The 25,362-nt window shown below is 36.2% G+C and overlaps 2 protein-coding genes across 2 annotated transcripts; one reads left to right on the top strand and one right to left on the bottom strand.

Annotated features, from left to right (window-relative positions):
- Nucleotides 1-43: 43 nt before the first annotated feature.
- alg9 (ALG9 alpha-1,2-mannosyltransferase) lies at nt 44-9,506 on the top strand. The gene is made up of 15 exons (XM_030154120.1): nt 44-219; nt 1,554-1,689; nt 1,829-1,963; nt 2,820-2,890; nt 3,023-3,111; nt 4,742-4,877; nt 4,973-5,060; nt 5,278-5,383; nt 5,507-5,629; nt 6,721-6,875; nt 7,336-7,465; nt 7,554-7,701; nt 7,992-8,121; nt 8,610-8,740; nt 8,842-9,506. The coding sequence occupies exons 1-15, from the start codon at nt 80-82 to the stop codon at nt 8,963-8,965; spliced, it is 1,842 nt and encodes a 613-aa protein (XP_030009980.1). The 5' UTR covers nt 44-79; the 3' UTR covers nt 8,966-9,506.
- A 1,994-nt stretch (nt 9,507-11,500) lies between these two features.
- On the bottom strand, nt 11,501-21,963 carry layna (layilin a). Its single transcript, XM_030153485.1, has 7 exons — nt 21,852-21,963; nt 17,587-17,607; nt 17,184-17,481; nt 15,564-15,721; nt 14,349-14,400; nt 14,001-14,252; nt 11,501-12,302 (listed from the first exon to the last, which is right to left on the bottom strand). Exons 1-7 carry the CDS (start codon nt 21,925-21,927, stop codon nt 11,600-11,602), a joined length of 1,560 nt encoding a protein of 519 aa, XP_030009345.1. The 5' UTR covers nt 21,928-21,963; the 3' UTR covers nt 11,501-11,599.
- Nucleotides 21,964-25,362: the final 3,399 nt, after the last annotated feature.

Genomic DNA, 25,362 nt, shown 5'->3' with positions numbered 1-25,362 from the left:
TGCACGCGGGACGGAGTGGAGGCACGCGCCGTTCACACAGGCCGAGTATCTGTCAATAACCGGAGCTGCGTCGATAAACATGGCGGCCAAGGGGCTTCGGCAGCGAACCAGGCGAGGCAGCAGACAAGATGCAAACAACGTCAACCTCCCCCCCGACACCCGGCCACCGAAGGAGGAGAAAGGGGCCGAGGACAGTAAAATCACAGAGACCCGACAAGAGTGAGTATAAGCCTGGAAAAGAGACGTTCGGGTCCGTTCATCCCTCCGTGTTTGACAGGGCGATGCTAGCTAGCTAGCTACTTTTATACGTTAGGCAAGTTTTGGGATGACAGCACGATAACAACGTAATGTAAAGAACCACGTGTTTACAGCACTGCGAAATATTAACGATATGTGTTGTCTTTAGCAAAATGTATCCTGGCTGTTCATATTAAATAGAGCAAGGATACGCAGTTGGAATTACTAGGTCGACTTCATTCATTCCCCCCGGTTATCTATTGTCAGATTTATGAAAACATACAACAGTTTATCTGTGAAGAATCAACCAGTTCACTCTCAGATTCTGTCAAGGGATTTATATTATTAAATCACTTGCTTTTATTTTGTGTTTCGTACGTTTGTTGAAAGACAGCATTAAATAGTTTGTCTGGTGACGTGTCATAACAAAACGTAAGGTGAGGATCAATGCTGAGCTGCAGCTGAGCCGACTAATCTAACTAATCTGATGATGGATGTGCACAGAGAAACATAGCACACATAAGGCATAAGGAGCAGAGGGGTCGCACAACTGTACTCATGAAACACTGCGTACTCACTCTGAGGAAGCACACTGTTGTAACTGACACTTATAATACATACCATTAATGTACTGATGGGACATTCTCAGGTATTCAGTGCAAGACCTGTACTTGTGGATTTTCATATTATGCCACTGTATACTTCTGACTCAGAGGTGAATCATGTACTATTTGCAGCTTTAGTGTCTCTGTTACAGCTTTTCAACCCCCGCTTGTGTTTTATGTCTAGACATTTTGATTTTTGCATGTTTGGAAGTAACCTCCTGGATTAGCAGGAAATTGCATATCATAAAGCTGAAAACAAGACTCACGAAAAGATGAGATGTATAATTCACATAAGACAGCAACATCATAATCCTGTAAAATGTGATGCATTGCATTGCTGAAACTACCCAAATATTTGGTACTTCTCCTACCTCTCTACACTTCAATTAGCAAATTAAGTGACCTGGAAATTATTGTATCTACTGTAAAAACTCAGAATGTAAAAGTTTAGTTGCACTTATCTTCACTGCAACATAGTCTCTCATATACCTGATATGTATGAATGAGGTATATACATTTCTGTGCAATGAATACATACACACCCCTCATTTGAGAGGCTTAGTATGTAGGTACACTCCTTTCCACTTCAAGTTCCATTAATGGCTCAAATGTTGGTCCTTTCCTTGATAATATGTCTACAGCAGGTATCATACACTCTCTAAGTACGCTGACGTTCAATGTCTGAATATGTTTTGTGTCATTGTCTTTCAGGTCAGTAAGTCGTGGAGGTCAGGTTTGGGCTCCGGAAGGCTCCACTGCCTTTAAATGCCTGCTCTCAGCACGTTTCTGTGCAGCTTTGCTCAGCAACATCTCAGACTGCGATGAGACTTTCAACTACTGGGAGCCTGTGAGTACCTGATACTAAAAGAGGCGATCTGTTAATCACGTTGTAGGGCTTATTTCTCAGGAATTGTGCATTTCTTTATGTTACTGCTTGTTCTTTAACTGTTCTAGTCGGTAATAGTTGTTTTGATTTTTTTCTGCAGATGCACTACCTGCTTTATGGTACAGGGATGCAAACATGGGAATATTCTCCATTGTACGCCATCAGGTCCTACGCTTATTTGTGGTTACATGCTCTTCCTGCTTGTTTGCATGCTCATGTACTCCAGACAAACAAGGTAACTCTTCCAAAGTATTTTCACTGCTTGTTGTGATATGTACTTGAATATTAACTGACCTGTAGCTGCTTATTTGCCTTTATTGTGTTACCAGTAGGTCTAGTAATTGTTAATTTTTATACAAATAATTGCATTTCATGATTTAATTATGCTTTTACCCAACTAAGAGTAATTTATTTATGCACATGCAGTATACCTAATGAAGAGGAAATGGAGCCAATTATTAATGTTGAACACAGAAATAAAAACTCTCTAACATACAAACTGAAATAATGGCACGTATCAACAGAAATTAAGGACCTCGATGATGTTATTAAGAGCACCAATCACATCTGCAGTGGTGGAAAACAATCTAGAAATAGTGTTGTTTAATATGTAATTTCCTTTAGTTTCATCCTTGTTTTTATACCAGAGGATGATTCTTTGGGGTGCACTGTTTGCAAAATACTGGGCTGGTTTGCCAAATGGTGACTGATGTTTTGTTTTATTTTTTGTTCTTTATTCCCCTCCCTTGCCAAAGAAATGAAGAAATAACTGAAGCATTTTAATAGCCCATTTATGAAACTTCCTTTAAGATAACACAAGAGATAAACATCGGTTACATCCACTTGCTGACATTAGATCACAGTCAACAAGGCCAGTATTGACCAATGGTGATATTCGGCTGATGTATTGGTGCATCCCTAATGATACCAAGTAGTTGTGTTTGGCTCAAATAATATAACTAATAAAGATTTGAATTAAATTCTCCCGACATGATACCATCCAACATGCAGTAGATTCACTCAGACATATACATCAGGTTGTAGTGAACATCTGCAGAAGGTTTTAGTCTTGTGTTATGATTGTGTTTCAGGTGTTGGTGTTCTACTTTGTACGATGTGTCTTAGCATTCTCCTGCTGTGTCTGTGAACTCTATTTCTACAAGTGAGTTTGCCTTCCTTTTCAATGCAAATAGTGGACTTCCAAAGAACCTGTGTTTGCAAAATATGGCCTGATATTTGGACTTCGAGTATAATATGAAAGCAAAGAATTTTGGTTTGTTTGTTTGTGACACAGGGCAGTTTGTAAGAAGTTTGGTTTGCATGTGGGCCGTCTGATGTTGGCTTTCCTTGTCCTGAGCACTGGCATGTTCTGCTCATCTGCAGGTTAGTCAGATTTAGTCACATTTATTCATTATTATCTCATTCTTTTAATTATGCAAGCATTCTCAGTTTTAATCAACATACTATGCATTATTTAAATAAATGAGTGTGTATTGTCTTTATTATTTTTAATTGCTTCTTTCTGAGGTTTCTTTGCCACATATCACCCTTTTTTTCCTCCAGTCACTTGTAAGAGTTTTACCTTGCCATTCTGAGCATTCAACTGATGCAGCAGTTATTCCTCCAAAAACAGTTCAGAGTTGCATACTGAATACATATTTACTGCATACTACATGCTACTTTCTGTAACAGTGTACAGACAGCATACTTGTACTACATGGCCTTACATACAATTATGTTATGTTTTTGTCCAATATTTTTTGTGAAATCAATAAGATTATTCATGTCCATTATCAGTGTTGTTTGTTTCCGAGTGTTAGCTTGCTTATTAGCTCATTGCAGTGTTTCAAACTTTGTGAGCATGCTATTTTTATCATAAATAGACATCACTGATATGGCCCAAGGTTAATGTAATGTTATGGATGATCTGCGTTTGTAATTGCATATATATATATATATATATATATATATATATATATACTGGCTGTAAGAACTGAAGACAAGACATTAAATACTCTTTCCTTACTAAAGCCACATGTCATGTATGACTGGAGAAACATGTTCACAATTACATTTATGTTAAATTTATTATATTTCATTACTTTTCTGTTATTAATGACCATTGATGGGTGCATATGTAATTGAGTTCTTGCTTTTATTGTTTGTTTGTTTTTTTACTTCAAAGTTTGAGACAAGTAAACTAAACAAAATTAATATATTACAAGAAGCAAACAGGTTATGTTTAGAATTTTGCGCAACAATGGTTGCTAGAGGATTACAGTTTTGCAAGTTTTCAGTGAGAAAAGCTCAGTTAATCAAGCAAATTCAATGTATTACCATAGCCACAAATAATAATTATTTTGAAAATATATCATCGCAAATTGTACAATGGCAATTTTATGTTCTATTTTTCAGTTCCTTTTATCTCCTGCAGACCATATACTAATTTTTGTCTAAATCTCCTGAGCTCTATATCCACATTTAATGCATATAAGTGACCTTTGACCTATACTCAGACAGAGTAGCTGGCTGCAATTACAGCACAAGGCTCCAAGATGAAGCCAGTGTGGATCTATCTAAAGTGTAATACCACTGGATATGAAATGCTAATTCCCAATCACTTAAACTGACCTTTGTAATTATTTCCCAGGTGTCATTCTGGTCTCATTTGTTTAATTCAGACACTCTAAGAAGTGCTCTGGTCGGTTCAGCTTTACATTTTTAATGAATAAGATTTTACTGCCAATAGAAGGCTTAGATGTCAGCTTAGATAATTGTGATGAGGTGATTATGTAATAATTGTGACAGGTTTAGTGTACATCCATCTATCTGTGGGTCACTGCAGATTTCCAGGTTTGTTTGATATTATGTACTAAATACAACATGCCTGCATTAGACAATCTGCCACTTTTAACACAGCCAAGTTGACAGGTTGAGATTATTGCATGTTTGTGTGAGACATCCATGTGCTCCTTATTCTTATAATGCATCCCCCCCCCCCTCCTTTTCACAGCATTCCTGCCGTCCACCTTCTGTATGTATACGACGTTAGTTGCTATGACGGGATGGTTTCAGGACTCGACTCCGTTAGCCGTTACAGGTGTGGCTGCCGGCGCCATAGTAGGATGGCCGTTCTCTGTTCTGATTGGGTAGGGACATAAACAGAGGTGGTATTTTTATTCACAGTACTCCTGCCAGACAGTCTCATCCAGTCTGGTTGATTTACTTTTCTTTTATATGACAGGGTTCCCATTGCCTTCGACCTGCTGGTGTTGAAGAGGCAGTGGAAAAGTTTTATCACCTGGTGTGCTGTTGCGTTACTGCTACTACTGGTGAGTAAACTCAGAATTTAAACTTAGTATTTTACTGGACAGAGCTGCATGTAGTTTTCATAATGTCACTTTGTCAGTATATGCAGAGATAAAATGTGTGTATATTGTCACAGCATTAAATATAAATATTATTAAGTTTAAATCCACTGCATGCAATGTGTATATGTTTTTTTTTTTTTCTTACATCTGTTCCTTCCTTTGTTTCTTTTCTTTATAGGTACCTTTGGTGGCTGTGGACTCTTTCTTTTATGGCAAACTGGTCATTGCTCCTCTCAATATATTGCTGTACAATGTGTTCACACCACATGGGCCTGATCTGTATGGTAATCCACAAGGATACTCCCCATTTATCATTCTATCTGCTGCTATGATTTAGATTTGTCAATAGCAGAATTATGACACTCAGTAAGTGTTTTTATTTGGTGTTTATGTTCCTTAATTTTCAGGTACAGAGCCCTGGCATTTCTACTTTCTAAATGGATTCCTGAACTTTAACCTCGTGTTTGCACTGGCGCTGTTTGCTCTGCCCCTCACTGCCCTCATGGAGACACTGTTACACAGATTTAATGGTAGGCGGTGTCTGTTTCCTTCACTGCCGTTAGTGTCCCTTTTTATGTTGATGTTTTTGCCTCACTGTCTTCATTAAATTTTAGCAACACAAGTGCAACAAGTTACTCTGAAACAAGCTGTGCTGGTGAATTTCCACAGCTTTTGTGTGGCTGTTGCTGGTGAAAGATTACATGACCTGACCCAGCCATGTCCACTATCTTGAACTGAACTGCCCTTCAGTATATATACAGTTGCAGAAAACATTATTAGACCACCCTTGTTTTCTTCAATTTCTTGTTCATTTTAATGCCCAGTACAACTAAAGGTACATTTGTTTGGAGAAATTTAATGATAACAACAAAAATAGCTCATAAGAGTTTAATTTAAGAGCTGATATCTAGCCATTTTCCATGGTTTTCTTGATTAAAAACCAAAATCACTTAAGTTCTGACATCAATAGCTATGGCATTGTACTGACAAAAACAAAAACAGTGCTTTTAGGCATTCCATGTTTTTTTTTCTGTCTGTTTTAGTCATATGATACATACAGGAGTTAGTACTTGATTGCATAACCATTGTTTTTGATGACTTTTGATGGCCTAATAATTTTTTGCGCAACTGTAAATCCAACTCTAGAAAAAATTAACAGACCATCACAAAATTTCTAGACCTGATGTTGAATGATTATAGTCTATTGAGCAAAGCTGAGATACTTAATTTTTGTATAATATTGTGAAAGCCTGTTGGAATTCTTGCCCATATGCACAAATGTCAAGGCTGTTCCACCGAATACCGATTTCTTAACTCTGCTAATGTTGCTAATAAATGCTCTAAATGACAATGGTTTCCTTCAGAATTTTGGGTAACTGTTCTTAGTCAGAATTGGTCTGCAATTAACATGAATGTTCATTTTACTCAAACATGTACCTATAAAGAGTATAACAGTAGTGACTTATTTTTTTCCATAGATGTATCTAATATCAAAGGCTTTAAACAAGAACATTACACTTATCTAATCATTCTCATTTCATTTGGTCTGATCAGTAAGTTCAGAATAATGGTAATTTTCCAAGCATGTATCATGCCCTTCTTCATGTGTCTTCACCTACAGTTCAGAACCTGGGCCGTCCATATTGGCTGACTCTGTCTCCGATGTATCTGTGGATGCTGGTTTTCTTCACCCGACCTCATAAAGAAGAACGGTTTCTCTTTCCTATCTACCCCCTCATCTGCCTCAGCGGGGCAGTGGCCCTCTCCTCTCTGCAGGTTCTGCCATGCTGCATATATGACTTGAAAGCTAAATGTACTTCTGTGTTGCTTGGTTAGATTTGTTTAGTAAATAGGGTTTTTGCAGGCCCTTAATAAGTCTGATATTCATCAATATGAGTTTTAGACCTTAAGATTATCATACAATTTTGACTTTTGAATTTTGCCTTAGAATCTATTTGATTCAGTAATTGATGGCTGCTAAAAATAATAAAGCCTGCTGCAAAACCGTCATATTAGCATTAAAGGCATTAAAATCAGCAAAAACATGTAGCCCTCAGCAAACCTCCCATCATGCAATTTAATTCTGTTTTCTATTGGCCCCAGTGCATTTGGATGTGATATAAGTATTAAATTATTTTAATGATCTTTCAGAGGTCTTAAATAGTCCTTCTTGTTTAAACTTCCATTAATCCTGAAAAAAACCTGACTTTCTGCATGTACGTTTTTTTCCTTGCAGAAATGCTACCACTTCCTGTTTCAGCGTTATCGATTGGAGCATTACACCGTCTCCTCTAACTGGTTGGCTTTAAGTGCAGTCGTGGTCTTCACGGTGCTGTCACTGTCTCGCTCTGTTGCGCTCTTTAGAGGTGGGTTTAAATACATCTGTGTCATTATAGTACTTGTAACAGATCCAGATGGATGCCGTGAGATTTTTAAACAAATTCTTGTCGACAGGTTACCACGCCCCTCTGGACCTTTACCCAGAGTTCTACCGCATCGCTAAGGATCCAACGCTTCATTCGGTCCCTGAAGGCAGGCCTGTTAGCATATGTGTGGGAAAAGAGTGGTACCGCTTCCCCAGCAGCTTCCTCATACCACGCAAGTTAGTGCCTACAGTGCTACAGAGATCATATTTTTCAGAGAAATGTGGAAGATTCATTTTGTCATTTATAGCTAGAGGTTACTTTGACAGTTTTAGTTAGAGTCATTTTAAGGGAATTATGTCTGAATTTTTAGGAATCTGTAAATTCTTGCCTTTTATCTTAGATTTTGCATTTTCAATTTAAAGTAATTTTTTAAAAGAGGCCTCCATGTTTGTTTGTTTTTTTTTAACATATATTACATATTAAAGTTTTTACTGTAGTTAATGTGACTGTTTTGTCTAAATTTCAGCTGGCAGTTGCACTTCATTCAGTCTGAGTTCAAAGGTCAGCTTCCTCAGCCATACTCATCTGGTCCCCTGGCCACACAGATTATCCCAGCCAACATGAATGACCAGAACCTGGAAGAACCATCAAGATATGTAAGTCACTCATTTGGGTGTGTTTAGATATATTTATATTTGGCATGTCGCAGTTTCATTTGAATGGTGTAATGTGTAATTCTGCATCAGAGGATCTAAAAACATCTATGTACGTACAGTGGGTCAGCCGGTTTTCGTTGTACTTATTCAATGGGGGGGGGTATATTGGGCGGGGCAGTCCGTGCTGTGTGTACCTCACAATGGGTACACGCAAAATGAATGTTTGTTTATGGGGGCATTGCCCCCCTACAACCAGCCTCAAGGGCTATTATATATTATGTATTAAGTGTAATGCGATGATGATGACTTTTTGTATCAAATGTATGGTGTGGTGGCAAGGATTGTAACCACATTTATGCTTGAAACCTATACCAGTGGAAATGCTGCATTGGAAATAAATGGCCCAGGGTTTAATGAGACCCCTCTGCTAGACCAATAACCGAAATAACTGTAGTTTTACAAGCGTCCAAACTTTTCCCCATGTGCAGGTGGATTTACGACAGTGCCACTACTTGGTCGACTTAGACACAGATGAAGAGACGCCACATGAGCCACGTTATTCCTCCAACAAAGAAGAGTGGAATATCATTGCTTATAAGCCATTCCTTCAGGCATCAAGGTATTGTTTTCATGTAAACCAACATGAACGTCCACAGATTTTTAAGTGCTTTCACAGTTTATAAAAACTGAATTTATTGGTGAAACTTCTGTCTCTGTCAGGTCATCTCCCATTTTCCGAGCATTCTACATCCCATTTATATCAGAACATCATACCACCTACAGACGCTACGTCATCTTGAAACCGCGGCGGCAAAAGCAGGCCCGTAAGCGGAGCCATGGCTAACCTTTGAACCAGCCCAGTGTTCAGAGAGTCCGGACAAATGGAATCAGTCACTTCCCCTCAAATCGGCTGGTATTTGTGCGTGAGTGCATATACATGTTCTGAAGTATTGTCTCTTAAAATGTTTGAGGATACCTGACCCTTTAAAGACATTTAAGTCTGCTTTTGGGCTTACATGTGTGTGAACGAGTAAAACATTTTGTATGTATGCAGGTGTGCTTGACAGATATCAGCTGGACCTGTTTGTCAACGGTTTTATCTCAGTTTCTCTGTGCGTGTTTGTAAATGAATATCTTACGGTGGATGCGCATTACAACATTTTATTTATCCATGGGCTGACGCAAAATTTCTTTTTGTACTGAACTTGAATATGTGGACCTGAAATGTGAAATTGCTGATAATTACTTTGAGAAATCTTGTTTTGTTCTCACACAGCACTTCAACAGTATCTGCTTTGTCAGGTGTGGGTTGTAAAGATGAATGAGTGTGTGAGTGCATGATTAATTTAATTTGGAATGTTAATAAAATCTGATTGACTGCAAACTCAACCTTCTCTTTTTTTAAATTTTTTTTATTAAAATCACCACCATACAGATTTAGAATTGGGTTTAATTGGGATTTTATTTGTAGATTTCTTTATGTAACAAACATACAAACCGCTCTCACTTACAGGAGAGACATCAAGGCATTTAAACATTCTGAGTAAATAATAAGTATGTTTTATTGTCTCATCAGTTTCATGCTGATGCTGTGGTCAGGCTGCAGGCACTCAAGCTCATCTATTGCATGTCGCTCCTTTCCACTAGCATTCATCTTTAGGTTATATGATTTGGTCAGAGAGGCTGAAGGCCTTAAATTCAAATGGTGACACTTCCTGACACATTCAATTTAAGGCAGAAACAAAACACACATTCAGTACATGGACATTTAACATTTTTTGTGTTGCCTTTGCTCCCTCACGCAGTGTATGTTGTGTCATGATCTGTTCGAGGTAGCCTATTAAAATCTGGTAAACTCAGGTTTGAATAGAAAACCAACCATTTTCAGGCATGAAACATCCCACCAAGCAGGGGCAGCATAACAAGGCCATGCAAACAGGCTGCAAATCACACACACTCACTATCAAAGTCACTCAGAGTCACTCCGGTCAAATCTGGGGCGTTACTAGAGGGAGTTAGGACTTTACTGCCTCTGTAAAGTTTGATAATACTGCAGTTTAAAGGAACTTTGTGAGGACGTCTTGTATACACAAATGACTACAGGTGTTATCTAATCTGCATGTTCCCACTCATCTGTCGAACCTTGCAGGGGTTTTGTTTTTACTCAGTCAAGACTTAACATGTTTGTAAATGCAGCATAAATGTGGTTAGAGTGAAATGAACTGGGTTTGTTGTGCTCAGTAGGGAAAGTTTTTGGGGCTGGATGATGAAAAGATCATTGGACAAACATTTTCAGAAAGATGTAAGGGTGTCGAGTTTTGGGCTTGACCAGTATTGTTCTTATTAGAGCTGATTAGTAATAACCAAAAAGATCAGCAACCAATTTGGAACTGATTTACATTGCAGTAAAAACCCCGGTGTCAAATTTGAGAAGATTTCAACAAAAAAAATTAGTCTAGACACCTTACCTTAAATAAAAAAACATACAATTGAACAATAAGAAACATTAGAAACAGTTACTGTTATATAAATGATTGTTCTTTTTTTTAAATTCTAGTATTGTTACAACATGTAACTGATCAGATGGAGCTTAAAGTCAGACTGTACGCTAGACCGCATGATGGTAACTTTGATCTTTTTTAAATATTTATTCATTTTATCGAATAAAAAAATAATATTAGTCAATAAATGCTGAATACCAGATCTGACTATTAGGTTGATCTCTAGTTGAAAGGTCTGTTTTAATTAAAATTTTTAAGTCTTATTTTTTGCCTTCTATTATGATAGGGTGGACTATTTATGCTTTGTCTCAACTAATTTAATGTTAATATTTCTTTACAAATTTGGTTTTAATTAACCTAAAACCAGGGATGTGCAATATGATGATGCACCTATATTATGTGATCATAGATAAATGTATATTTTTTTCATATTATGCTCTATTGTTCATATCTTGTTGTCGCACATTACATTCTTTATAACAATACTTTTTGTCATTTGGTCACATAAATTTCTTCAACATGGAGGCAAAGGTGGACATTTTCAAACAAAAATGGGAGAGAATATGATCGAACATAATTCTGAAGGAACTTATTGTATGGAAGCAAATAAAAAAAGAGAGTAAATAAATGTGATTAAGTAAAATATGGTTATTTCTTAAAGGAATTTCCAATAATGATACTGTAGTGTGATCTATATTATCATACATGATATAAAATTACTTGTATTGTGAGAGAAAATTTCGGTTAAATCACCCACTATTATTGAAAGCTAACAGATACACCTTGAACACAGGATCAATAACAGGCCACATGATGAGGCTGAATATCAATAGTTAATCTCTTTGTCTGATTTTCATCCCTTAAAGGCTTCCGTGAGACACCACACAGATACAGTCATTTCGTGTACATGCATATTTTCCAGCGCTCAGTCCTAATCACACACACTGCAGTACACTGGAAATGGAAGGTTTTGAGGGTCAGTAGTTTTCTCTGTTGATCCAGTCTTGTTCATTGAAGTATCTCCTGTCCAGAGTCAGCCCGTTTCTGTAGCAGTCCAGGTTGGCTTGGTAGGACTTGCGTGGCCCCCAGGTCCCCAGAGTGGTTTGGTAAGTGTCCTCCTTGCCGTTGTTGATGTATGTCTGATAGAGATCGGCCTTGACTGTGGGTGCCGGCCTCAGTTTGGGCTCATAGAGCTCACTTCCTGCTCTCACACTGCTGTCGTACAACTCATGGTCTCCGTACACGCCGCTGCCGTAGTGCTCGCTCTTGGTTGTTCGGCGGCCCAAACTCCTGTCATAAAACTCTCTGTGTCCAGTGCGACCCAGGCTGCTGTCGTTCAAGTCCCTCTTCCCGGATCGACCTAAACTGGTGTCGTAGAAGTCACGGGTGCCACGACGCCCGAGGCTCAGCTCAGTGAGGTCAAAGTTCAGGAAGCAGCTCTCTGTGCTCGCAAGTGTGACAAAGCCGCTCTCTGTGTCCCGACCGCCGAGGTTGTCGTAGTCACCTGTTGGCGTGTCAGGAGAGGAACACAGGAAAGAGGTGTTCTTGGTGTGTGGACGAGCAGAAACCAGGTCGTCGTCCTTCTGGGAGCGGATCACGTTGTACACGTCGGTGGGTTTGGGACTCGGGCAGAGTCCTGGTTCTGTTTGACAGACTTCTGATTTCTGCTGTCTCCTCTGTCTGTGTCACAAAAAATATAAGCAAAGTCACATCTAAAACATTAATAAACTGCTTAAAACAAGATAAAAACATTGAGATTACAGAGTCTTTCTATTCAGTGTTGGAAGGTTATCTTTGAAATATAATATTTTAGAGATCATGTTTAAAACTAAACTAACTTAAGGACCTAGTGTGACATTTGTGGTAATTCCAAATGAATTTTTCCTCTATATTTAACCATCTTTAAGTGGTTTATTGCCATTTATTTTAATATTATCTTCTGTATTTTGTGTTTTGTTTTTTGTTTTTTATTAAAATCAGGTATTTTCCAACATTTAATTCCCTGATCACGTAGATATTCATAAAAGCTTAGAGTAAAGTTGAGGATTGTTATGTCAGAAATAGAGAAAACTGAAGAAAAAGTGACTTTTTAGAGCAAAATCTATCATTAACTAAACATAAACCAAGTGTGTCCATTCACTATCATTGATCCAACTCCATGGGATTTACTGGTGAATTAATGTTGTAGAAGATGACGGTGTTTCCACATTCACTACAGAGCCTCTGAACGTCCAAATGGGTCATATCTGATGACCATGAAAAGATGACAAACTGTATTTTACACCACTTATTTACATGGATTAGTGGATCAACAGGGATCAAACAGTTTATATCAGTGGATGGTTTTGGTAGATGGTGGACGTTTGGGTTTTTATGGGTTAATCACTTTTATAACAAATGTTTTAAACTGAACAAAGCTGGAAAAGATCAATTTGAAGCAAGGAGTTTAAACCTCACATTAACACTGATTACTGACAAACCTTCAGTAAAAGTTCATAAAGGTAAGTGAAATAGCATTAATCACATCACAAATAACTAGATTTTTGTGATTGGATAGAATCCCTTTGTGATCACCAACATTACAATTAGTAAATCTAATAGATACATATTTTTCTGTATTCAATTTTCATATTAAGGCATCTATAAGTATCACATTCAAGCCCTGAAATTTTCATGTCAGTTACACCTTGAAAGAACTACTTAATTAAGTAACTTCAAAAGGAAAAAAATCTATATATGCTTATGTCATAGAACCAGGTGGTAAATGTTTAATGTGGTAAATCGATGTATTTTGCAATTAAAAATTTCAAGATCTACCAAATTGATACAAATATAATCCACCAAATGCTTATATAATGTTGTGTACAATTTACTGGAAATATTAAGAGTAAGAAAAAGTATTTGAAATGATCTGATAATTTCTTATTCTTTATTATTAATAAAAACTTGTATTTTTCAGTGTTATTTCACCTGCTTTGCTCTTTCATGTTCACTTTTTCTATATTCTCATCAGATATGTAAATATTAGGTAAAGGTAAAGTTCTGCATTCTGAATCCATCAGTGCATAAAAGATTTAAGGTTGACTTTAATGGAAGCAGGAAAGAACTAGTGTCCAGCAGATAAATGTAGACATTAATAAATGCAGAGACACCCATTCTATAGTATTCAAACAAAGCAATTTTTCAAGGCAAACAATTTTTTTATGGACAAACCATGTGTTACAACAATAAACTAAAATTACCATTCAAAGCAGAGTATTGATACTATTTCTTGTGATGTGACTGATCTAGTAGGTTACTACTGGGATTCAATGTATGAGGGTTTTCATGAACTTAGTAAACCTTTTTCCTGTTTGTAGTGTTTGCTCAGGTCCTCACCGTCCAGTCAGAAGTTTATAACAGCAGACTCCTGTCACAGTTAGGAACAGCAGTATCAGAGGAATGGTGGGAATAATGATGTAAACCAAATTCAAGGCTGAAACAGAAACACAACATATCAACATAAGTTTAGTGATGTCTAATGTAAACATGTGGATGTACACATTTATAAATCCAGTTTTGAAGTAAGTGAACATATACTTCCGTCCTGGTAGTTGTTCGTGTTCGAGGGTTGCACAGATGAAGGGATATCTGTAAAAAAAAAAAAAAAAAAAAGGAAAAAAGGAATCCACGCTGTTCAGACACTGTGCATCCATTAACTATCCCCATGTTTACAGTTATTAGTACACTCTACCTGTCTGTGTGGAGTTTGGTGGAGGGGAGGTATCCAATGTTTTCTCTGTGAAAGAAAAAACATCTGTTACATGATATTTTAAAGCTGTGTTTCCCAAACTTATGGGTAAGAGAGGTATTATTATTGGGCCTCCAATAAGATAAAGAAGTAAAATATGTAGTAATAACATTCATTTTCCCTAATAAAGCAGAAGAAAAGTGCATTCTGGAAAACAACAAAGCCATATGCACCCCAGAGTTTAACCTCAGTAGTAAAGAACATGACTAGATATATATCGTCGCCCTCATAGCATAATTGTCTAAGTCATATTTTTGGCCAAACTGTGATATCTGCATAAAATAAGGAGAGTTAAGTTACGCAGATATCACACTTTGGCCAAAAATTAGACTTTTATGCTATGAAGCTAACGATATGCAATGTATTAGAGACTAAAAGACAATAACAGGACAAAACTTTTGTAAAAAGGCAATGAAATTAAAACAACATAAAAGACACAAAGACAAAAATGACAGTGTCTGTAACATGTAGATCTATGGAAAGTCATGATGTGTTTTTGTAAGGCACCAAACGCTCTCATTTGGGTCTCAGGCTGAAAAAGTGCGGGAGTCACTATTTAAAAGAATTCAACACTTAAGAAAGTAGACAGAGAGCACAGACCTCTGCTAAAGTCAAGTCTGTTTTCTTTTCATTCCATCAAGACAAATTATGATCTATGTTTTCATCCTTCTTGTCAGTGTCATTGTTTCATTACAGTACAACGGTCCAGCTTCTTTGCAATTTTGCTACCACAAACAACACACTCATCTTTTTTCCTTTTTGTCTATACTTTTTGCTACTGTAAAACAATATATACTGAGAAAGAGTGAAAGCTACTCATCAGTTAGCTTTGAGCTGAATGTTTTTATCACCTATAGTTTGATTTTCTGCATAAAATGACTGAATACACTGTGCATTTTACTTTATGGAGAACTAAAAAACCCCTAAAAAAATCACAAATGAAAACCACTTCCAGCCTCCTCCCTTTTTATGGATCTGCTCCAAAGTGTAAGAGGTTGGTTATTGGTTTATGCCCTAATCCTCCCACCACCAAGGTCCATGAGAGTCAGTGCAGTATTTTATGAAATTAAGCAGAAAGACTGACAGGAGGGGTCACATAACCTCCTGCATGGAGGTAATGAAAAGAACAATCCAACCGTGTGCTCTAATACCTGCAGTGTATTTGCAGATGAAGTTGTTCTTGGTTTCACAGTTGTCGTCGTTCCACTGGAACATATAGAGCCCCCCCAGACCGGGGGGAGCAGACGGTTGGTGGTACATGACCACACACACCTCGTATCCACATGACGGCTCATCCCAGTGCCAGTTTCTACAAACACGCACATCAGTCGAAATGAATTCAAGCGTTTTTATTAATGGCAGTATTAATAGTCAAGTCAGACATTTATTCATTATAAATCAAATATTTTCATCACATTTTATTTACACATAAAGTTAAATCTATTATTTATATACTGCATATACCTTACATCCCAAGTAAGGCACTCATTTGCCTCATTCTGTGCATTTACACATAGTTATTGTGAATGTTGTTGTGTTTAGACAACTCCATCTGCAGACAGATAAATCATCCTAAATGAGACAGCAGAAATATATCTAGGCTGATGGGTTTTTAAAAAAGAGAGCAAATAAATCTTGAATGATTTAAGTAATAAAAAAAGTCATTTTTCTCAGGACATCATTTATCAGAAAGCACTTTACTGTAAGGGCCATTATCTGCACACGAGGCAGAGCCAGAAAACTGTATAATTTTTTTTTTTTTGTTCTATAGCTTTTAGATTATTAAATAATTACATCTCAATTCACTTTATGGTTTATCATGTTTACATTATTAAATAAAAAAAAAGTGTTTCAGTGTTTTGTTGCTTTAATCAGATTTTCTCCTGCATAATCAGATGTTGAAAGAAAGTAGATTTCTACAATGTTTATAAAGAAGAAGAAAAAGTAGTTAATCCACTAATCTGTTTGTTTAATTTTCAGACAAGATCAAGAATCAAGGATTTCTCCTCCTCCTCCTCTTCTTTTCCTTCTTCTTTATTATTATTATTACTATAATTATTATAATTATTATTATTATTACTATTATTATTATTATTTATTTTATTATTTATTTTTTATTTATTCTTTAATCTTGCTTTACTTTTAATTAAACTCCAAATAGGTCATCAAACTTAATCAAAAAATTTGTTTACGCTTTATTGTCCTTGGAAGGGTGGAATTTAGTTTTCTCTTTGAGAAATGATAAATAGAATCGCCTCTATAAATATAATCAAATATATTTTACAGTTATATAAATATATAACCTATAACATGTTACATTAAGGTCTATATATTAATCATTAACTGCTTATTTGTAGCAGACTGGCTCTTTATTCAGTCAATATGAAGCACATGATCATATTTTACAACCAACATTAATTAAAATAGTTAGGCGTGTTCTTAAAATAAGCAACTAATTTAAACAACTTTCCTCCATATATTCTCATGCAATTACTGCCAAAAATGTGCATTAACTCTGTAAAATGTGAATTAAGTGCAATAAGCTGTGCAATAACCTTCAGTTAACTAATTCATATTTAGTATCTGGGCCTTCATTATGGGTTAGTTTGTACTTTTAAAAAAAATTTATTTAGAACCAAAAACATCCCAGTAAAATGTAATCAGATGGACCCACGATGCCACATTTTACACAAACACAAAAGCTACCTTGAAATGGTGAAAGTGAATTTACATGTACCTCATCTACCTAGTTCGACCTCTCCCGTACCCACCTGTACGTGGACTTGCTGCCGTCCACCCAGTAGTACTGTGAAGAGCAGTCGGTGATGCTGTCACCATCGCCATGGTTACGGCGGAGTCCAATCCAGAAGTCTCCGTCGGTGGGGCGAAGCTCGGTGATGAGCTGCTCTATGACCTTCTGCTCTGCCAGAGACTCCACACTCAGCAGCTGGCCTCCGTCCCGTTTGCAGGCGAGCTCTGCCTCCACGAAGTTCAGCTTCCGCCGGAGTTCAGAGAAGTAGGCCAGTTTGTAACAGGGCTTCCCTTTTCCTGCTTTACACACACGCTGACCTGCACACACACACATTCACCTCATTAAACACGATCAATAAGCACTGAATCCAAGACTGGCTCAGATAAGATGTGAATTTTTGACATTAAAATGTGTGTTCTTACCTCTGGCTTCAAATATATCAGCTTAAAGGGTCACATATTCAGGGTAGAGTCAAGAAACAAGAGGAGAAAACCAGAGTCACAAGAGGACCAAGTGCTTATATTTTTACTGCATGATAGTCTTGAGACGAAAAAAGAAATACACCACCCAGCCAAAAGAAGACACCACCAAGCAAATAGTTCAGATCCTTCTACTGGATACTTACTGCAGTGATTTATGTGTTTCAGTAGCTTCTCATTTCTTAAACAACCATCAGTTTTATAGAGAGCACAAAGATTGAACTGTGTTTCAATGGAAAAAGGTCATGTGGTGTAATGAGTCCAGATTGACCCTGTTCTAAAGTGATGAGAGCATCAGGATGAGAGGAGAAACAGATGAAGTGATTACCCACCATGCCTAGGGTTGGTTCAAATTGTCGGGTCTAGGTTCAGTAACGTTATGCATCCATAAAATGAGGTCAGCTGAACCTGACTATACTGGATGACCAGGACTGAACACTAGGGGATTTTTTCCTTACCCTGCTGACACAGGCCTATTCCAAGATGATGATGCCAGGGTTCATCAGGATCACATGGTTAAAGACTGGTTCAGGGAGCATGAGACATCATCGTGTCTGTGCAGATTCTCATTTGCTCAGGTCATTGTTCTTCTTGGTAGTTTTTCTCATATCAACTGGACTGGTTTAGCTTTTTTGAAATTGTTTCGTTTTTCATCCAAGAGACTTCTTCAGTTTTAATAACTGAAAGTCCAAGTTCCTTACTTACTTACTTATGAGTCCAGTTTCCCCCACCAGTTATTAGAACTGAAGAAGTCTCTTGGATGAGAGATGAAACTTTTTCAAGAGAGCTAAACCAGTCCAGTTGAACTGAGAAGAACTACCAAGATGAGACATCATCATTTTCACACATGGATTAGACACCAGAGTCCAGACCTGAGCCCAATGAGAATCTTTGGGATGTGATGGAGAAGACTGTACACAGGGGTCTGACTCTCCCATCATCAATATAAGATCTGAAAAATCAGTGTAACTCTGTACAGAAATAAATCTTGCGATATTTACTGTCACATTGCATTATGTGGCAGAAGTGATGCCACAGCGAATACAGTCAATCCAAACTAAATACTGTGCTTTTTTTTGACCAGGCAGTGTAGTAAGTTCTTGATTTCCCTTTCAAATCCACATCAGAAACCTGGTTCGTAAACTGAGGATGAAGCTAGGTTTCTACTATCGAAATAAATCCTGCCTCTCACTCAGAGCTCTTAAATACCTGGTAATGGCTACTTTTCTACCAATGTTAGATTATGGTGATGTTTTGTATATGAATGCCTCAACCAAATGTTTACAGTCCTTAAACACTGTTTACCATCGTACACTACGCTTTTTTACTTCTTGTAATCTTTTTGTTCAAAGCGTTTTTTATTATATATCAAGTCACAGAAAAATATAATAGTCATTGTTCTATTTTTTTGTTTTTAAACCCAAACCTATGAACATTCCCACCTTGTTGCACCAAAAAAAAAAGAAAGAAAGAAAGAAAAAAAAGATAATTGACAAAAAGAATAATAAATAAATAAGGAATACAGATATTAGTCACAGACTTGTATTAATAAGACTATTGTGGAATAAGTGAGATATCTACCTTTTTTATGTGATTTAGAACAGGTTGTCAGGTACTGAAAAGCTTATTGGCACATCCTCTTATATAAATATCTGATTTTTTCCAATGTTAAATGATGTAAAAGATCTAGAAACCACGATTTGAATGTTGGAGGTTGTTTATCTTTCCATTCTAGTAGTATTGGTCTACGAGCTAGAAGAGTTGTGAAGGCAATTAGATTTTTAGATTTTGGTTAAAATGAAAACAATGTGATGTAATGTCAAATATTGCAATTGTTGAATCAGGTTCAATATGAGACCCTGTTACATCAGAAAGAAATTTAAATATAGACTGCCAAAAGTTTTTCAGTTTTGAACAAAACCAGAACATATGAGACAGTGTGGCCGGTTCAGCTTCACAATGATCACAAGTTGGATTCAAGTCCGATTTAATTTTTGTCAACTTCACTTTCGACCAATGCGGTCTGTGAACCACTTTGAATTGAATTACTCTGTGTCTTAAACAGATTGAGGATGAATGAATGTTGTGAATAGATTGCCATACATCTTCAGAAAATTCTGTACTTGTAATCTATCTATCTATCTATCTATCTATCTATCTATCTATCTATCTATCTATCTATCTATCTATCTATCTATCTATCTATCTATCTATCTATCTATCTATCTATCTATCTATCTATCTATCTATCTATCTATCTATCTATCTATCTATCTATCTATCTATCTATCTATCTATCTATCTACACTATGCTTTTTTACTGGTTGTAATTGCCTCACTATCATTGTGAACTATCTGCTAAAGCTGAGTGGCCGTCTGAATTTGCAAAGGTTGACCCACTGGTTAACCTGAACCTACACAGCTCTTCTAGGTATGGTACCATCATACCTATCCTCTCGTCTCCAAAGATCAACCAGCCAATATTCTTTATGGTCTTGTAATCTATATTATTTGAATATAGCCAAAGTTAGAACTGAACTGGGGAAGCGAGCTTTCAGCTTTGCCACGTCCTCTGCCTGGAACACACTTCAAATGGAGCTGAAAATGCCAGAACTCATGTCATTTAAAGCTTTTTGCTCCATCTTATAAACAAGACATTGAGAGTCAATCAGACAGTGCCTGTGTTTTTAAATTGTTGTGACCTCAACTAAATTTTTTACACTTTATTAACTGTACTTTAAAAACTGTCTAACTTTTCTGTTATTACAATATTATTACTGTTTGTTTTAAATTATTGTTACTACCTGTCTGTTTTCTTTCATGGTGTGTGCTGCTGACCTCTTGGCCAGGTCACCCTTGTAAAAGAGATCTCGATCTCAATGGGATTCTCTCTGGTTAAAAAAAGGTAAAAAAAAAAAAAAAAAAAGAAAAGAAAAAAAAAAGAAAATTATAAAAAAAAAAATTGGTTATTGATTTTTCTCCATTGAAAGTAAAAGTCCTGAATTCAACTAAAAGATGGCTTTTACAGATGCAGATAAAATTTATTGTTCCCAAGGTGGAAAATCATATCAAGTGCTCATTGTACATAAGTGTCTCCTCGCAAACTGTTATATTATTTTTATTCATAACCTGGCCAAAAAAAGACCTCCACACTTTAATATTTATTTGACCTAGCTTTATTTGCAACATGCATTTGCTGTGGCATTGTTATTTCCATCATTTTATGGAAACATAATGTTACTGATCCTAGATCTGACCGACTGAAACAACCCCAAATCATAACACTGCCCCCACAGGCTTGTACTGTTGGAACTGGGCATGATGGGTAATGACTTCATCCACCCTGATGTACCCATTATTTTGAAACAGGGTCAGTCTGGACTCATGAGACCACATGACCTTTTTCCATTGAAATGAAATGAGAAGCTCCTCACTGCATCAGTTACAGTTAAATAACATGTTGCAACTGAAACAAATGTATCACTGCAGTAATTATCCAATGGAATCCATTTATCTATTTGCTTATTTAAATGTAGGCGCTGTTTGTTTTTTTTTTTGTTTTGTTTTGTTTTGTTTTGTTTTTTTGGCTGGGCTGTGTAAATTATCACTGATAAATGCAAATAACCAGGGTTCATAAAACTGATTTTCTGATTCAAATTGATCTTCATTTTAATAATATGAATGTACCTTTTGTTGTGAATGTGCAACAGTTGCTGCACTAAATAAGACACCTATTAGGGCTTGGTTGGTTTATGTAAAAGAAAAAGCACATTAATGTCACTACTTTAAAGTCAATTCTTAATGTAACAATTTATATTTTTGATAGTGTTTCAGCTGAGAGTGTTCCTTTGGTAAACTATAGTATTTCCTTAAAATGTCTGTCATATCCAAGTAAAACTGAAATATTCCCCAAGGAATCGATAATGAATTGAAGTGAATCGGGAATCGACTTGAACTGAGGCTGCATGAATCAGAATTGAATTGATTCAGTGTTGTAGTTCTATACATTTAGGGTCACAGCTTTTTTATGATGTAGATGAATCAGACATAAAATAAATGATGTTAAGTGTCAGATAAATCTAGAGTAGTAAGAAATAAGTCTAAATCTACATAAAACAGAAAGACTCATAGGATTAGTGTAGTACTTGCATTACTTGAGTAAATATACTTAATTATATATCAGTTTTTTGTGTTATTTTTGCTCTTACCTGTGATGAGGCTTGTTGCTGCCGATGGATCGAAACATAAAAGCAGGATGTGACAGAAAATGATCAGCAGGTCCATGTCTGTTATAGTTTCAATCTGTTCAGAGCCTGTTGAATTTGAGTTTAGTCTGTTTCATCACGCTGTCTGTTCACATGGAGCTCAAATAAAACCAGACTCATTTTACCAGGAAACTCAACGGGTAAATAAAACGTATCTTCAGACTCCAAACTTTTACAGATAAATGTGGAGAAATAGGGCGAAGAGGCTGTCTTGGATCTGTGCAGACAGAGAGAGTATGTGAGACAGAAGGAGGAGCATAAAGAGGTGGAGAGAAAACGGTGCGTGTTTGGGAGGGGGCTGTAATCTGTTAAGAGCAGTCTTAATGATTGGGGGAGAAGGCTGCATTGATCGTAAGACATCTAATCCTGCAAGTGCTTCTCATCGTAAACGCTGACAAGAGGCAGATTTCACTCCTGCCTTTATTACTTAAGCTTCAGGGTATTATCATTACAAAAGTATTACATGAAAATGATCTCCTCTAACCTGATCAGGGCTATCTTATAATATTTCCTTTAGAGCTACCCAGATGTATTGTTCTTTAAATACAATTAACTGGAGGAGACAGCTACAACACAGCTGATTCACACACATTTTTCTTTTCTCTATTGTTAAAAATCCTGAAAGCAGTGTAAAACATTTATGGCTAAATCAGCAATGATCAAAATGGAAGTTTGGAAATAAACATCCTTTATCATAAAGAGGTTAACTCCCGGCTAATCTGCTTCATCGGGTTCGTGTGAGGAGGGTTTGATCCGATTTGACTGACAGCAGCCAGGCAGGAGAGGCAAACAATCCTATAACTGTCAATATGTTTTGATTCAAGTGCCGTTAAATCTTGTTGGTGTGTGGAAATAGGCCTGCATGACATCACCTTTTACCACTGAGCTGTACCCACAAAACAGAAAATCTGTTGTAAAGTAAGAAAAATTGCAGTTCATTTGATAAAATATGTAGTGAAAGTGAGACAATATACATTAAGGGTCTTTAAATGTACAAAGCATGTTGTAATTCCTTATTAATCATTAAATTAGCATAAAAACTATATTTACAAAAATGAAACATTTGACGTTTAAATGACATTTATGCTCTCATACCATGAAAATGTGATCACTGGTTAGAAAAACCTATGCCAAAATGTAGATATATATGTTCATTAATTTGAGTCCAACTCATGACTCACATCTAACGACAGTACCAGCAGTGATACAGTGAGTCATCCTGCCTTCTTGTACTGTTATTTATTTTGCTTTGTGTAAGTATATATGTGTATGTGTATATGTGTGTATATGACTATGTGCAAAAAAAAAACAATAACACAATAAAAGAAAGTTCTCAAAAAACAATAGCTAGAAAGTGACATTATTAAACACAAACACATACAAAAAAGAAAAAGTTAATCAAATATGCTTTCATGTTGTTAGATTTAGTTGTATTTATCAAATATCCCACAAAAACTATTTCGATTTACCAACTCCATAGATATTTCTTTTACTAAACCAAGGGAAAATTTTGATGATTTACTTAAATTTAACTTTACTTAACTTTTCAAGTAAATTTTGAAAAATGAAATCCCCAAAATCATTTTTAGTGATCAAACCACAGTATCATTAAACTAAACAGTCAAGTGTTGCCATGAAAATGCATGAAAAATGCAGAATGAGGTGAAAAATCTAAATCATTGAAATTAATCACTTTAAAATGAGTAAAACTTTCTTACTTGTACATTTTCCCTTATTATTGTATGGCTTGACATTTGTTTAAAATCTAATTACTAGAAACAAGATTTAAATGTTGGATCCAACTTAATATCTGCTAAGATCCCTTTAACCTATTTTATTGAGTAAATACTGCTTTTATTTATTTATTTTTACCCAGAGTTCCCATTAGATATATGAAAATATAACCTAATAAGATAACATATAAGATCTAACCATGCTAAAATGTCTCTTTGTGGATTTAATTCAATGCATGTAATTTATGGGATAAACATACTGTACTGTGCAAAAGTCTTAGGCCACCTTTACCTTTGTTGTTTTGCAGGGATGATTTCAACATACATATTTATTTTCTCATTCTCTTTTCTTCAGAAACAACAAGAAAATACAGAAAATATATGTGCCACCTTAAAAGACTCAGAAAACTGAATTAAATGGGCTTTAAAGGTTAAAGTGACTGTTTAGTGTGACCTCTGACCCCATGGCAAGAAGCAGAACAAACCGTTAGAAACATCTGACATGTGTTGAATGAAGCCAGAAAATTAAATCAATAAATCTCATATTATCTGAACAAAAGGGTTAAAGACATGTTAAGTGCAAAGAGGTCACATTAAATACTCCCACAGTGGTTTATAGAAACGGTCTTTTCCCTGAAACTTTTGTTTTGGCTGCTTTGCATCATACATCCCAAATATCCAGATTGGATCTTAGAAATACAAAACCTCCCGTCTGCAAATTTTTAGATTTTGAGTTTTCACATTAAATGGTGAGAACAAGGATGACCCCACATTTTCAGTCTATCTGCAAGATAGTCCTGCCCTTTCTTATGACATGAAGGTCACCTGACAACAACAACAAAGACCATGCTATAATAAAACTAAACCATCAATCAATCAATCAAATTTTATTTATATTGCGCCAAATCCTAACAAAAGTTATCTCATGACATTTTACATATAGAGTTGGTCAAAACCAGACTCTAAGCCAATTTACAGAAACCCAACAGAATCCTCCAGGATCCACGTTTTTTTTGTTTCCCAAAAAAGGTGATTTTTTCAGATAGGAGGTTTTGTATTTTGGCCATCGAATGTGTGGTCATTAGAACTGAACTAAACCAACTTAACTAAAAGCTTGAACTTTTGCACAGTACTTTACCTCCAATTTCTAATAAGCTCCATGCTATAATATACAATAAATTGTACATATTTACATACATGTCTTCACTTCATAGTGCTATACATACTATTTTTCATGTGTACATATTCATTTAAAAATTCAGTATATGCACATATAATGCATTTGCATAAAGAATCATAAGCAGAACCACTGACACAAGTTGAGGTGAATTTTTATGGTGCATAAGATAATTGTATTCTTAATTGTGTAACACAGAGCAGTAGTTCACCTTAATTACCAATCTAAATACAATAAATTAAATTAGTATCAAACATAAATGGAAATAGACCAATGAGAATGTCAAGCTGAGTTTAATTTGAGGAGCTGCTCATTTTTGTCGGTTGAATAAATGGTGACAATGTCATTTATTCCGCTGTTACCCAGATAATTTCATAATCAAATGTCCAGATCAGCAGAAGCCATGGATGCATGTGCGTGTGCTTTTCTAAGCACAAATGGGGAAAAGTGTATGTATGCAGTTCTTAATGGTAGTAATTTCTAAAATGGCCTATAAGGTTGATTTAGGGCTCGTGGAGAGACAGATCAGCCAGAGTTTAAACAG

This window comes from Sphaeramia orbicularis, chromosome 14 (assembly GCF_902148855.1).
Source record: "Sphaeramia orbicularis chromosome 14, fSphaOr1.1, whole genome shotgun sequence".
In the NCBI taxonomy this organism is placed as follows: Eukaryota; Metazoa; Chordata; class Actinopteri; order Kurtiformes; family Apogonidae; genus Sphaeramia; species Sphaeramia orbicularis.
This window is presented reverse-complemented; position numbering and strand designations above follow the sequence as displayed.

Coding starts and splice junctions, on each gene's coding strand:
- alg9 (XM_030154120.1), top strand. CDS start 80: ATGGCGGCCAAGGGGCTTCGGCAGCGAACCAGGCGAGGCAGCAGACAA. Junction 1,964..2,819: donor ATGTACTCCAGACAAACAAG/GTAACTCTTCCA, acceptor ATTGTGTTTCAG/GTGTTGGTGTTCTACTTTGT. Junction 3,112..4,741: donor CATGTTCTGCTCATCTGCAG/GTTAGTCAGATT, acceptor TCCTTTTCACAG/CATTCCTGCCGTCCACCTTC.
- layna (XM_030153485.1), bottom strand. CDS start 21,927: ATGGACCTGCTGATCATTTTCTGTCACATCCTGCTTTTATGTTTCGAT. Junction 17,608..21,851: donor AGCAACAAGCCTCATCACAG/GTAAGAGCAAAA, acceptor TGACCCTTTAAG/CTGATATATTTGAAGCCAGA. Junction 14,253..14,348: donor TCCACACAGACAGGTAGAGT/GTACTAATAACT, acceptor TTTTTTTTACAG/ATATCCCTTCATCTGTGCAA.